This window comes from Argiope bruennichi, chromosome 4, assembly GCF_947563725.1.
Source record: "Argiope bruennichi chromosome 4, qqArgBrue1.1, whole genome shotgun sequence".
Classification (NCBI taxonomy): Eukaryota; Metazoa; Arthropoda; class Arachnida; order Araneae; family Araneidae; genus Argiope; species Argiope bruennichi.
The window spans coordinates 34567007-34581040 of record NC_079154.1 but is presented as its reverse complement, the minus strand read 5'-3'; the positions used below and the strand labels follow the sequence as shown (position 1 = coordinate 34581040).

The following is a 14034-nucleotide window of genomic DNA, read 5'->3' as shown; positions in this document are numbered from 1 at the left end:
CTGGATTTTCAAATATAAGTTCATACGATAATTACAAAACGAAAACAGTTTAATAGATAAAATTCAGTACACACATTTACCATCTGTACTGTAGACGCCTGTCGAATTTTGAGATAAATCCAACAATGCGTTGACTGTCTGTCGGTCTGTAATTTCAGAAACATGTAAACGCGGTAATTCAAAAACGCAATGATTTAAATATATCAAATTTGGTATGGGAATTTGCGACTACAAGTGTAGTTTTGTGTCGAATTTTTATTTCAATCAGATGGGAAAAACGTGTCTAAAATGCAAATTTGATTTTCTAATACTATTAATTTTATACCAAGGATTACTCCAAACAACTCATTCAAAGATGACACGATACATTCAGTAAAAATTCTAAATCACTCCAAAGGCTAATATTTCGCAATTATTGTATGCCAATGCCATGAAAGGCCTTATCTGGGATAACATCTTTATTAGAGAGTATGCGAGAACGTTTTGGGGAGACCACTATCGCTAGTTTAAACTTCAAATATATATTTTATAAAGGACAAATTTTATCTGATAACAGATACTGAAAAATCGAAACAAAACTTTGAGAGATACAAGAAACTGTTAAAAATTAAATATCAAAATAATCATCACAATAAAACCAGGAGGAAAGAGGGGTTGTTCTCTCCGAAATTTTCTCGTATACTATCCAGTAAAATTCTTAACCTTCTCCCTTCGCATAGAGTTGTGAACCTTGAGTAAAGCCACGAATGGTATTGGCGAGCAATAATTCCGAAATATAATTCATTGGCGTGATTACAGCAGTTTTTTTCGATAATTTATAGCGTAAATATGAATTTTGGAGACTTTTTCCAACCGACTGAAACTAATTTGACATGGAGTTACGGTTGTAGTCACAGGATTATATATCGAATGTAATTATAAATCATTACATTTCTGAATTCTTGAGTTTATATACATGCAAAAATACAGACAGATAGACAGTCAACTCTCTAATAAACTCTTCTTTTAGTTAAACTTGGCAAGAATATACATTTTTGATGCTAAACATGAGTAACAAATTTTATCTATCTAATTCTTCACGTTCAGTTGTTATGGAGTTCACTAATGCACGAAGAGCCAGGCAGACAGACTCCTTATCACTGGTTTGAGTTCAAAATTTGATAGAAATCCACAAATTTGGCCCTAGTCCACAAAATGTCCATATACCAAATTTTATCTGTCTAGCTCAAAGCGATTTTGAGTTATCGGGTTCACAGAAAATTTGTCTAAATCGCTTGTTCGAATTTTTTGACGTTTACAAACCGTTTTCTTATACTTGATATATGAGAAAATAGGAGGGGTTTTTTTTTCATACTATACGAAAATCATAAATTTCATATTGAGAACAAGAAGTTTACTCATCATTTCATCTAAAAAAAGAACAGTTTTCAAAACTTTTTTTTTAATTTTATGAAAACTTTAGTCGAAACGAAGCTACCGCTACTACAATTGTTCTAATAAAACAAAGAGTGAAGACGAAGCAAAAAATAGATGTATCTAACAAAGCAATCCGGTATATTGATGTTAGTGTGCAAGATTTTTAATAATAGAACATTCCCCAGATTAACAAGAATTTATCTTGTGTTAGAGGAAATTTCCAGAAGTCGTTATTAAAATAGCTAAGAATGTTTTAAGAGCTGACAGAGAATGTAAATTAATTAAACCTTAACTGAATTTGTAACTGACGACGGCGCGCAGCGGGACTCAACCAGACACTCCAGCATGAAAGCTGAAATGTTACCTTAGAAATAAAGCAACTTGAAGCTATAACATTACTCACTCGTTGATCACGCATAAATAATTAAAACAGCTTTCAACATTTAAGTCATTATTTCTGAAATATAAAGAAGTCTTTTAGGCAAAAACCTATTGCACCTAAAGGATATCATCCAGCACACAGAGTCGAAACAGCAAGCTTGATTAAAAGCGGAAAATACGTTACAAATCATTCAAATCAAAATATGATTAATATTAATTTAAAAAATTACAAAATAATTAACTTTAAAACATGCATTTTTTCACAGCAGATAAAATTAGAAAAATCTGTTTAATGAAACATCGTTATATTAAATTTAGTCTATCTTCGAATTTTACTTTTTCATATACGTAGTACAGAGAGAGAGAGAGAGAGAACTAATCGTTAAAAAATTTGAAATCGAGATTTTAACAAATATCCATGTTTTAGGCCTTCCTCAGTTCAAAAAATATATTTTTGGAAAATGTCTGTCCGTTGTCTGTGACAAAGATAACCCAAAAACGCTTGGAGCTAGACGACTGAAATTTGATATACGATTTTTACATTAAATTTATACATATCTATCAATTTTAATTAAAAACCGAAGTGAGCTAGATTGATGAAATTCGGCACGAAGAATTAACATCTGTAGTATAAACATTTGTCAAATTTTGTGCCGAATGCAACTACGGGTTGACTATCTGTCTATCTGTACTTTCAGAAACATGTAAACGAGATCATTCAAAAACGCAATGACAAATTAGTTATGGGATTTTATGACTACAAGTGCAGTTTTGTGTCAGATTTTTGTTCCAATCGGTAGAGAAAAACGTGTCTAAAACACGAATTCGGTTTTTGAATACTATTAAAGTGTGGTGAAGCTTTATAAGCCAGATAACAGCTCCTGGACAGGAGTGATCACTTTTGTCAAGTGGTCATGTTACTCGGCTACGAACCATAAGGTCTTGAGTTTGGTCCTCGCTATCGCCAAACCACTACAAAAGCGTACCAGATGTTAATCACCAAATAACTCACCCAGGATGACACGATAGATTCAGTAAAAAGTCTATATTCATGCCAAAAGTCTATATTTCATAACTTTTACACACCAATGCCATGTAAGATTCTCCGGTATGAAATGTTATTAGAGAGTACGAGAGAAAATTTTGGAGAGAACTCTCCCGCTGGTTTGCTGTATTTTTTAATAGTCGGTGCTGGCAATCAGCGTGCTAGCCGGGAATATTGATTAAATTTAATTTCAACTAAATCATTCAAACATAACTTATGTCCAAGACTTCGTCAAATTGCCAGATATTAGAACCGTGTTAATTTAATTATCTTACACATATCCTATTCACTATGTACTTGAACCCTTCTAATGGAGATCAGAACCTTATCTCCATTATCATAGCGCTATTGTAAACGTAAAATGTAACTTTGTGGTTCAACAGTGTTTTAAATTTCGTGGTAATAATAACTTCAGCCTTATATTTGTCTTGTAAATTACACAGATATTAAACAGAATACGTCTTTGCGGATTTCAACAATGAAAAGAAAAGAATGCGATAAAATATTTGGTGAAACAACGAAAATGATTTGAATTTCAGAGAACATAATATAATCTATTATTGAATGCTAAACAAGTTTAAAAAAAAAGAATTGTCAAAATTTAGGAAAAATTTGCACGACTCTTTCATTGATATAATTTAAAAGGCTTTTTTTTTAAATTTTGAACTAGTGTAGAATTTATTTTTTACAAGAATATTTTTGGAAGTTATCGCGGAAAAATGAAACATCTAGGTTAATTTTGAATTATTTAAAATTCTAATAAAAATTTCAAAAGAATCGCTCTGATGTGCCCATTCCGGATCCCCAAGTTATAAATGCATTAAATTTGGTAAACGAAATAATCTGTATGCCAACAAACCACATACATTCATCTTTATTATTAGAAGAGATTTGACACTTAAATGCCCCGTATGAACACTTGGAAACTATGGCAACCGGATAGCGATATATATCTATCATGTTCGTATGATACAGAAAAACAGAGAAACAATATGTTTTGAAGAAATGCAATATGTTTTGATAGAACAAAACAGTTTCAGCGTAAAGGCCACATAGCAAATTTCATTCTTTTAGATTTCTCCGTTTCTGTTTACGGAAATAGATGGAACAGATACATAAATGGAATGGAATTTTTTTTAAATTTCAGATTCGCGAACAGGTCTATAAAATGATGACTCATCAGGGTTATTGTTTTCTTTTTTAAAAACTAGAATGATTTCATTGTTAAGAACACATTTTTTCCTTGTATAATAATGAAGCAATACGCGAATAAGTCCATAAAACTTTTGACAAAATAATACCCACAGATGAATGAAAAAACAATTGAAAGACATATTATCCATCTCGGAAAATAATATCATTGAACTTAACGGTTCATATTTGTTTCCGAACAGCTGGATATTTTCTTACCACAAAAAAATATTCGGAAACCACGTGAAAACATATTTAATACATCACGAGATACTTTTTAACTCATGTTATTCTTACTTTTAGGCGGGAAAAAAACTTTCATTCAACAATTTCTTTTTTCCTATCACACGGAACTTTCTCATCATTAGTAACATAATTCCTATACTCACGTTTCAACAATCTGTAGGAAAACAAACCGGTCATTAATTATGCATTTGTAACCTCAATTTTCCGAAGCACGCGTTGTGATCCAGTAACATAGCAAAGCACTGTCCAACAGTGAGCTCTCGCTATCCGGAAGCTTCCACTTGGTATCGATTTTTGAAAGGTAATAAATCTAGCGTATCGAAAAAAGTAGGCAATCCAGTTTGTTTTATGTTTAGGGATTGATCCAAGTCGGAATCTTTCGATCAGTCTTGGAGATAAGCAGATATAACATAAATTTAACCATTAACTTTCGGTTTATTTTCTCATATACGTAGTATAAAGAAAATATAGTAAATTTTCGAAAATTTGAAACTTGAGATTTTAATAAATCAGCACATTTTATACCTCCTTGAATTCGAAAAACGCATTCCTGGAAAATGCCTATCTGTGAAAAAGATAATTAAAAAACGCTTTAAGCAAGATGGTTGAAATTTGGTATACAGTCTTTACATTAAATCTGTAGACTTTTATCAAGTTTGAATAAATTCCGTTCAGAGGAAATCTGTCTGTCCGACTATTCGAATATAAGATAACACGACGATAACTAAAGAACGAAGGCAGCTTTAAAGATAAAAGTAATACACAGATTTATCATCGATAGCGTAGACATCCATTAAATTTTAAGCCAAATCCAATTAACCCTTTGTCGGTCTGAACGTTTAGAAACATGTTAACGAGATAACACGAAAGCCGCAATGACAAATATATCAAATTTTGCACGTTTTGATGGGTTACTCCCAAAATTTGGCAAGCTTTGGTGATATTACTCTCGCCGGTGTGTAAAGAGTTCACAAATTTTAGCTTACTAACCGTCTCCAACCCCCCAAGGAGCACCTCGTAATGAGGATGAGATGCTTCCGGTATGGTGGTTGGATCTCGCCACCCTGGAGGGTACAATAATAGGTGGGGGATCTGACTCCTCCCATTGATGACGGAACGTACTTTCTTCGGGGAGGGTTGTACCGTGGCCGGTGACGGCCCTTAGGACTCAACCACAGTTCCCGCCAATGTTGCTGTTGCGGCGGTCCGGTCATTCAGTTTTTATGGTTTAAATCCGTATGCCTTCGTGGCGGGTCGGAGAGTCAGATGGCTGACTTACTAACCGTCTCTTTTCAGACCAGCTTGTTCGTTAAGAATATTGACTTTCTCGATGTTAAACTATTAATATAGAATGTTTTTTTTCAACATTTCACCTTGTTATTTGATTCAGACGGCAAAATAGGAATTTAAGAGAATGAAATTACTATAGGTGAAATTTTTTTAAAAAAAGGCATTTTCGACAAAGTATATTTGCAACAAATTATCGGTAATAAAATTCTTAAGCTAAAATTAAACTTTTTAGTAACATTATAATTCATTTTAAAATTGCACATAATACACGAACCTCAAGTATCTTATAGAATTTTAGTTAAACAGTATAAAAATGCATTTTCTAAGGAAAAGAAGTAATTTAATTCTATAGTACAGAAAATAAGATAGTTAAGGATTAAAGAGGAAGGTACGCGACTTCACTGCTATACCAATATTAACTCATATCACATCAATGAATGCCCATGATAAGTCATCTAAACAAATGATGTTAACGAAGTGTATTAAAACGATCACACTAAGTATTCTTTTGTGCACTGACTTGATTTCTGATTTGGCAGCAAGGAACAATGAACATTAAGTTGTAGGAAAGTTTTGAACACACAAAAATTACTATAAGAACTCTTAACTTTTTAAACTTAGTTCTTTATTAAAACGTTTATACGACAATTTACTTTGAACCAAAGATTCAATGCTATCTATAAGATGTGCTATAAATAATCCTGTTGAGATAGGTGAAAAAAATTGCCTCCATTGAATTTCGAACCTTCTGCTTCTGCCAAGCGTTATAATCACCATATCAATGATAAACATCGCCTAATAATCCATTTAAAAAGAGTCAATGAACCTTATTATCCCTTCTTGAATGCACTCATCTTTGGAGATGTTTATAAATCAAAGAAAATGTCACCAGTGTCCAAGCTCTTTATACTCGTAAAGCAACTCCCAGACGCCATGATAGGCGATGCATTATTTTGACTTTACTTGATTTCGACAGACAGAAAAAAAAAAACAGTTACAAGAAGTTTTTTATTATAAAAATTATATTTTTATGGAAAGGGATCGAGTTATAAAATTTTACTTTTCAGTTAATACAGCACTAAAATGATTCCTTTTATTCAAGCGAATAATTAAGCATTTGAATCCGAGTCTTAATTCCTGTCCCAGAGCAAAAGGTTCATTTTCAGCACTTCGTGAACTATTGCAAAGAACTTCCTTCGATTGGAGGTCAAATATCGTACTTAATATTTCAAAGTAAACGTCATGGCCATTTTTCTTAAGCTGTCTGTCACGACTCCACTTACAGATTCCTCAATATTTTGCAGCATAATTGGTATATCAAGTCATGCTGACTTAAAAGATTTCATTAAAATTTGCTAAATAATATTTTTTTTAATTGGAGATCTTTTTATTTGGCATAATTTCCGGAATTTAAAAAGGGGCCGTGGACGGGAAAAGTTTCAGAAATTCTGAATTAGATAAATTTATACAAATACTATTTCGTAAAAAAGTTATAATACCATACACCCACGAACATTCGGTTCGTGACTATCCGGCTTTCGTAGTATCCGACCTAGTTTTCTTTCATCGTAATTAAATGAGGAAGACAAGGCGTTACATTGACAATATTGTTTATGCTTCCTGCATTTAAGTTAGGCATTACAAAACTTATGCTAAAATGTGAGCAGTTTCTATCTTTTAATTTACTTTTGCACTAATAAATTCTTGAAGCTCGCAGTGCAGTGTATAAATTACCAGTACAGAGCCTTCTATTTTAACTCGACACATTACCGGCAACTGCTTCTATATTTCACCGGCCACATTCACATTATACGTGGTTTGAGATAAATAGAGGGTTTAGTGCTCAGTAAGAAGTGAGAAAATACTTATTATAACTTTGGTATAAAAACTTTGTCTTCTGGTAATGGTAGGCAAAGAAATAAGTTCATAGAAGTCCGGTCTATTCGGATTTTTTGTTATCTGGCCTGCTCTTCCGCCACATTCAACCGAATACTCAGAGGTTTACTGTACAAAAAATTTTCAAGATAATACTACATAGTATATTGAAAGCAATACTTAAATTTGATAATTAGAAGCTATCAAAAAGAAATGAAAATATTACACTTCATCATAAATTTTAAATGCTAATTATATATTTCTTATTTTATATGATTTATTCACATGCAGATAGATGTTTAATTACTAAAATCTTTAATAGTCGGCTGGCATGCTGATTGTCTTTAAATATTAAACACAATATTATGAATCAAACTGAATTCACTTAATGGTTTTCATTACTGTTTTGACAAACAAAATAAATTCGATGTTTTTTTATTTTGTTTTTTTCAAAATAGTTTATTACATCTTTAAAGAAAGGTGCAACAACTTCTTCAAATTTTATTTCATCGTCAATTATATTACCATCAAACAATTTGCCATTTATTATTTCATCAAATATAACTAATTCCGAAGCCATAATATCGATGTTATAAGGTCGAGTTTTCCTATGATAATGATGTCGTGTCCGCGTTACCACGGAAAGGGGGTGCAGCAGCTTCTGAGGGTAAAGACCCCTGAGCACCCGAGGGCAGAAGTCTGACTTCTAGCTCATATGAAGATAAAACACACAAACACCTTTTTACAGGGGGACCATTCACACTTCTCACAGATAGAACACAGATGAATAACAACCATGTCCGAACCGGGATTCGAACCCAGGATGACCAGATCACGGGGAATATGCGCTACCCCTATGCCAGGACGCCGACGAGTTTACCTTTAATCGAAACAAAAAAGAAAATGACAACTGGATCAGAAAAGTTTTGAGTTTCAGAAAATGGGGAATGATGTAAAAATAAAGTACGCTATCATTTCAACGATTCGGGACTGTTACTGAATAAGCATATAAAAAAATATAAACGTTGATTAAATAAGAAACGTATAAACTGTGCTTCATTGTATTTAAAGATTGATATCTATCTCCAAACACATTTGGGGATACATATCAATCTTTAAATACAAGGATATCATTTTGTATTTTGTATTATATTTTAGTATTGTAAATTCTCGAAAGAAGACACGAAAATAAAATTGGGTAATACTGTATCAACTCATATTTTGCATCAGGTATACAAAAATATTAGGTGCACAAAACTGATACAGAAAATTATCAGTAATGTCCTGGCTTCAATCAGGTGATACTATATCAACCTGATATAAAGTGCCAAGACGATGTAATGAATCTATTCTGACGTTCTACCACGATGACGCTATTAACATGTTATCATAATTATTACATTTATATATATAAATAATTATTATTTAACATTTCCTAAAATGAAAGTATTTATAAAGCACATTTTTTACCTTTTCTGAAATGTTTATCAAATTTTGAAAATCCAACGGAATTCTACGAATAAATAAATGTATTTTCCCTTCAGCATCTTTTTTTTATTCGAGACAAGCAAGTTAACATGTGTAGAATTTTCAAAATATAACGATTTAAAAAAATATACTTACAATTAAAAATATTTAAATTTTTTAAATCCATACAAAATAATATGATGAAATACTCAAAATCAATAATTAATTGAAATACTTTATTTAATTTAAAATAAAAATTAAATTCTTGTTATTACTCTTTTTTAGCTTCATAGATGCCCCGCTTTATAATAAATGCTTTAAAAACAAAGCACGAAATTAAAATTTACAATAAAACCTAGACTAGAGCAATTTCGTTAGAAATAAAGTCTTTATAAAGTTAAAATCTATTAATGGATAATCTTTTTGGGAATGGAATTGGTTGTTGGTAGGTTTGGTACAAAAATATCGAATATAAGTATTAGCTACATTCGAATATCAATATCAATCTGTACCTTATATAACAAAATCGAGTATCAACTCATCGCTAATGGATAACAACAACGAGTAACTTAATTACAATATAACAGTATTCAGCAAAACAGCAGCTTTCAGAAAAAGTGCACCAAACATATACAGCACTAAAATACCAAACTTTCATTAAACTTTCTGAAACAGAACTGCATATTTGTTCCAAGAAAGAGCGAAGGTAATTTCGTTCATAATGAGTGGCGAAAAATATTGGTCACACACATATTCTTACCAATGAATTTTTAAAAGAATAGATTACTTACTTTTAATTTCTTATTCACTTTACAATAATAACGATAGAGCATCGCCAGGTTCAGTGGGCCAAAGTCAGCATAAAAACTGCAAAAAAGAAAAAAAAAAACATCAACGACACTTAGTTACTAAACAATAGTTTATTAACACGCACAGGTTACGCAGAAATAACTAGATAAAAATAACAAGTTCTGAAGAATGAGAACAATATGTTAATTCAAACAGATGTAGGCCAGTACTTTCACTCCTCAGCTAACGTAACAGGAACTACAACAATAAATAACCTCATCTGCAAACAGAAAGGTCACGCTATACGATCTTTCCCATCGCTCAAACTGAGAATGGGAATTAATTTATACTAAAAATAAGTGGGGAAGAACCGGTAACCTATCTTTGCAACTTTGTTGGAGGTTAAAGTAACATCGAACTAACAAGGATATATAGCTTAACAAGGATAACCATGTTCATTCACAGGTCGTGAAATTTAAATGATATCTTTCCAATGGACGAAAGGTGGAGTTTCTAATTGTCAATCAAAAAGTAACAAAAACAGCATATAAGCGAAAACGAAAATTTATTTCATGGGAAAAAATATGTAACTTTTTTTATCAATTTCAATTCATGATGTCATTCATTCGATTTATCAAAATCGCTTCGTTATATGTCAGTAGTTTCAGATACAATTATGATTACATACAATTCTCGACAAATTATAAAAAAAGTTACAATAATGTTCTATACATCAATGGTTAAGATTGCTTTATTGCCTTTAAAATTTCATGGAATCCATTGTATAGGCCTAAAATTCTTTGCTGCAATGTCTATAAAACCTCAGTTTGTTGAAATAGTCTGACAACCAAATTGTAAATTATTTTATTTGCTAAGTTGTCGTTCTTGCATTAATTTCTGTTACATGGACTTGAATTTATTTCTCCATAAAACAATATCCACCATCTAGTCGCTAAGGGCTAAAATACTTTCATTCAATTCTAATGGAAATGCGTATGCTTAATAACTCCTACAAATAAGTCTCATTTTTGTCACTCAAGCAATCTAAACTGTTTGAAATTAATCAGTTTTTATAGATTTGGTTCAAAATTAAAAACAGGTCTATAATTTTGGCTTAAGAACAATTTTTTATATTTGAATTTTTTAAAGTTAATTGAGTTCTTATATATATGCATGGGTATACAGATATAATTCTAGAAATAATTCTTATCTTCACTAATGAAGGCGTAAAGCGTGAAAACAATAAAAAAGTGATGATTAAAATATATGGTTTATATTTCCTATACATGAAAATGTAAACAATTTTTCTGCAACAAAGTAAAAGAAAAATAATTAATTTATATACGTAATATAGAAATTAATAAAAGTCAACCCTTTGCTGATATAAATTGAAATTTGAAAAGAAGTGCCGCTCAGGTGTCATCCGCATCATCTGATGAAGATTCGAAATTATGAGGTTCCGCTCAAATTTCATAGGATTACTGTTGTAAAATAAAAGCATACTCTGTTAATAATAGGATACTCTGTTGTAAAATAAAAGCATACTCTGTTGTAAAATAAAAGCATACTCTGTTGTAAAATAAAAGCATACTCTGTTAATAATAAGATACTCTGTTGTAAAATAAAAACATACTCTGTTAATAATAGGATACGCTGTTGTAAAATAAAAGCATACTCTGTTAATAATAGGATACTCTATTGTAAAATAAAAGCATACTCTGTTAATAATAGGATACTTTGTTATAAAATAAAAGAAATAACAGTATATAAATCATTTTCATTTTTAAATTAATATGAACTTTTAGAAATGACTGAAAATTCATCATCTTTCGACGACCGTCAGAGTAAAAAGAGTACAATAGATTGGGAAAGAGTAATTGTTTTGTCTTACTCAAATTACATGACATCCGTTTTAGTCTTCAATTGAAGTTAAATATGGGATCAGGACTCAAATTCCTTCGCTATCTTCTCCTATGAAGATACTAGAAGCATTTCAAATGCCAGAGAATAAAAGCAATCGTGTTACCGCGTGATGTAATCACTTCTTTTATCCTTTAAAAGCTGAATAACAAAAGCGCACTTTGCAACAATCCACTTTAAGAATGGAGACATGTTCGAGGATTATTATTCTCAGGATAACTGAGCGTTTCTTGTCTGCACGTAATACTTGTGAGAATAAAAGCTTGCTAAAACATAAAATACTAAGAGGCAATATAACACTTTTTAAAATAGGATTACTGCTTTTGCCAGTGTTTATTTGAAAAACTGTTCGCAATTTTACTCCAAATTGTTTGAAACAAAGAATTTGTTAAGAAAAAAATAATATCAAACAAATGCAAATAATGTTAAATAATCTAATAATAACCTGGTTCTGACAAGTTAGAATTATTTGATATCAGACGATTTTGATTTGATAAGTTAGGAGACAGACGATAATCAAAATCTGTCAGATCTGGCAACATTTCACGCCTTCATAATGCAAAATTGAAAGTGCATCAATAATGAGATAGAGGGAAACAATGTTTCAAACTCAACATAATCGTATTTATTATAATCCTATTATTTCTCCGCGTTGTCTCATACTTATCATCCTCTCAGCAAATACATTCGTCGGACTAAGGTAGAAGTTCAATCATTTCCCGTAGTATGATAAAAATAATTCTGGCTGGATTCGCCAATCCTTAATTTTTTTTTGTTTGTTCTTAAAAACAATAATAATAATAATCTTTTGTTTACTCTTAACAACAATAATGTATAGCAAAATAATGTATTTTATATCATCGCAATGCGCATATGTTTAAGACAATAATAAAAATATTGATCTGAATCGTTGTAAAATTTACTTCAAAAATATTTTGAAGGACTTTTTTTAAAACTAGAGAACGTTATTGTATGTATTGTATTGTAAATTGGTATCACTAAAACGCGAATTCTTTTTTTATTTTCGTTTTAATGTTAATTTAAAGTGATGTCAGATAGCATAGTGTACTATGAAATTATTAAGGAAAAAATGTTAACATTTTTATTAATCTTTCATTGAAAACTTTGAAATTAATTTGAATTAAAAGTTTGAAAAACACTTGTCTCCATGGTCACCTATTTATAAAATAAATAACTTTAACCGCTCTTGTAGCACTAACCATAACTGACTGATAACGTCAGAGACAGCGCCCTCTGGTGATTGTGGTGCTGTGTTTCAGTTCAGATCTAGCGATGGCATCTGCTGCATGATTTGATCCATGCATATACATATCTTAAAATTATTCTAAATTTTTGCATGTAAATTGTCTGTGTGTTAACGTAACCTATAAATAAATAACCGTTACAGTAATTTGGACTTTTTATTGAACGCCTTAACGACCCTGCTTAAATATATTTAGTAACTGTAGGCACAAAGGTTTGCTCTAAAGAGTATTTTTGAACAGAAATTGTCTGTATGTTAACGGAACCTATAAATAAATAACCGTTACAGTAATTTTGACTTTTTATTGAAAACGCCTTAAAGACACCGCATAAATATATTTAGTAACTGAAGGCACAAAGGTTTGCTCTAAAGAGTATTTTTGAATAGTTTTGAGCAATTTTTGTATGTAAATTGTCTGTATGTTAACGGAACCTATAAATAAATAACCGTTACAGTAATTTTGACTTTTTATTGAAAACGCCTTAAAGACACCGCATAAATATATTTAGTAACTGAAGGCACAAAGGTTTGCTCTAAAGAGTATTTTTGAATAGTTTTGAGCAATTTTTGTATGTAAATTGTCTGTATGTTAACGGAAACTATAAATAAATAACCGTTACAGTAATTTTGACTTTTTATTGAAAACGCCTTAAAGACACCGCATAAATATATTTAGTAACTGAAGGCTCAAAGGTTTGCTCTAAAGAGTATTTTTGAATAGTTTTGAGCAATTTTAGTATGTAAATTGTCTGTATGTTAACGGAACCTATAAATAAATAACCGTTACAGTAATTTGGACTTTTTATTGAACGCCTTAACGACCCCGCATAAATATATTTAGTAACTGTAGGCACAAAGGTTTGCTCTAAAGAATATTTCTGAATAGTTTTGAACAGTTTCAGTATCACGAATTTCAAGTTTTTTGGTTCAAATATATGCCGATAATTTCAAGCTTATAAACATTTTCATGCTAAAACAATACAAAAATATCCTAAATTAAATTTTTGCATAGGTGAAGGTCATTAGCACTTTTTTATTTGCTAATCAATGGTTTTCCGGCGATAACCTGTGGAACTAATAGCTGAAGAAAGAAATTTCTATAAAATATTACCGCAGAATTTTATTTAATGATGCAGGTTTAATTACTGAG

General features: G+C 31.0%; 1 protein-coding gene across 2 annotated transcripts in view; it reads right to left on the bottom strand.

Moving 5' to 3' along the window:
• The window catches only part of LOC129965878 (dual specificity protein phosphatase CDC14C-like), a 207311-nt gene that overhangs the window by 115018 nt on the left and 78259 nt on the right, over positions 1-14034 (bottom strand). For both annotated transcript variants that reach the window (XM_056080128.1, XM_056080130.1), the window contains exon 3: positions 9703-9778. In XM_056080128.1, the coding sequence (XP_055936103.1) occupies positions 9703-9778 (76 nt within the window). The remainder of the gene's footprint in view (positions 1-9702; positions 9779-14034) is intronic.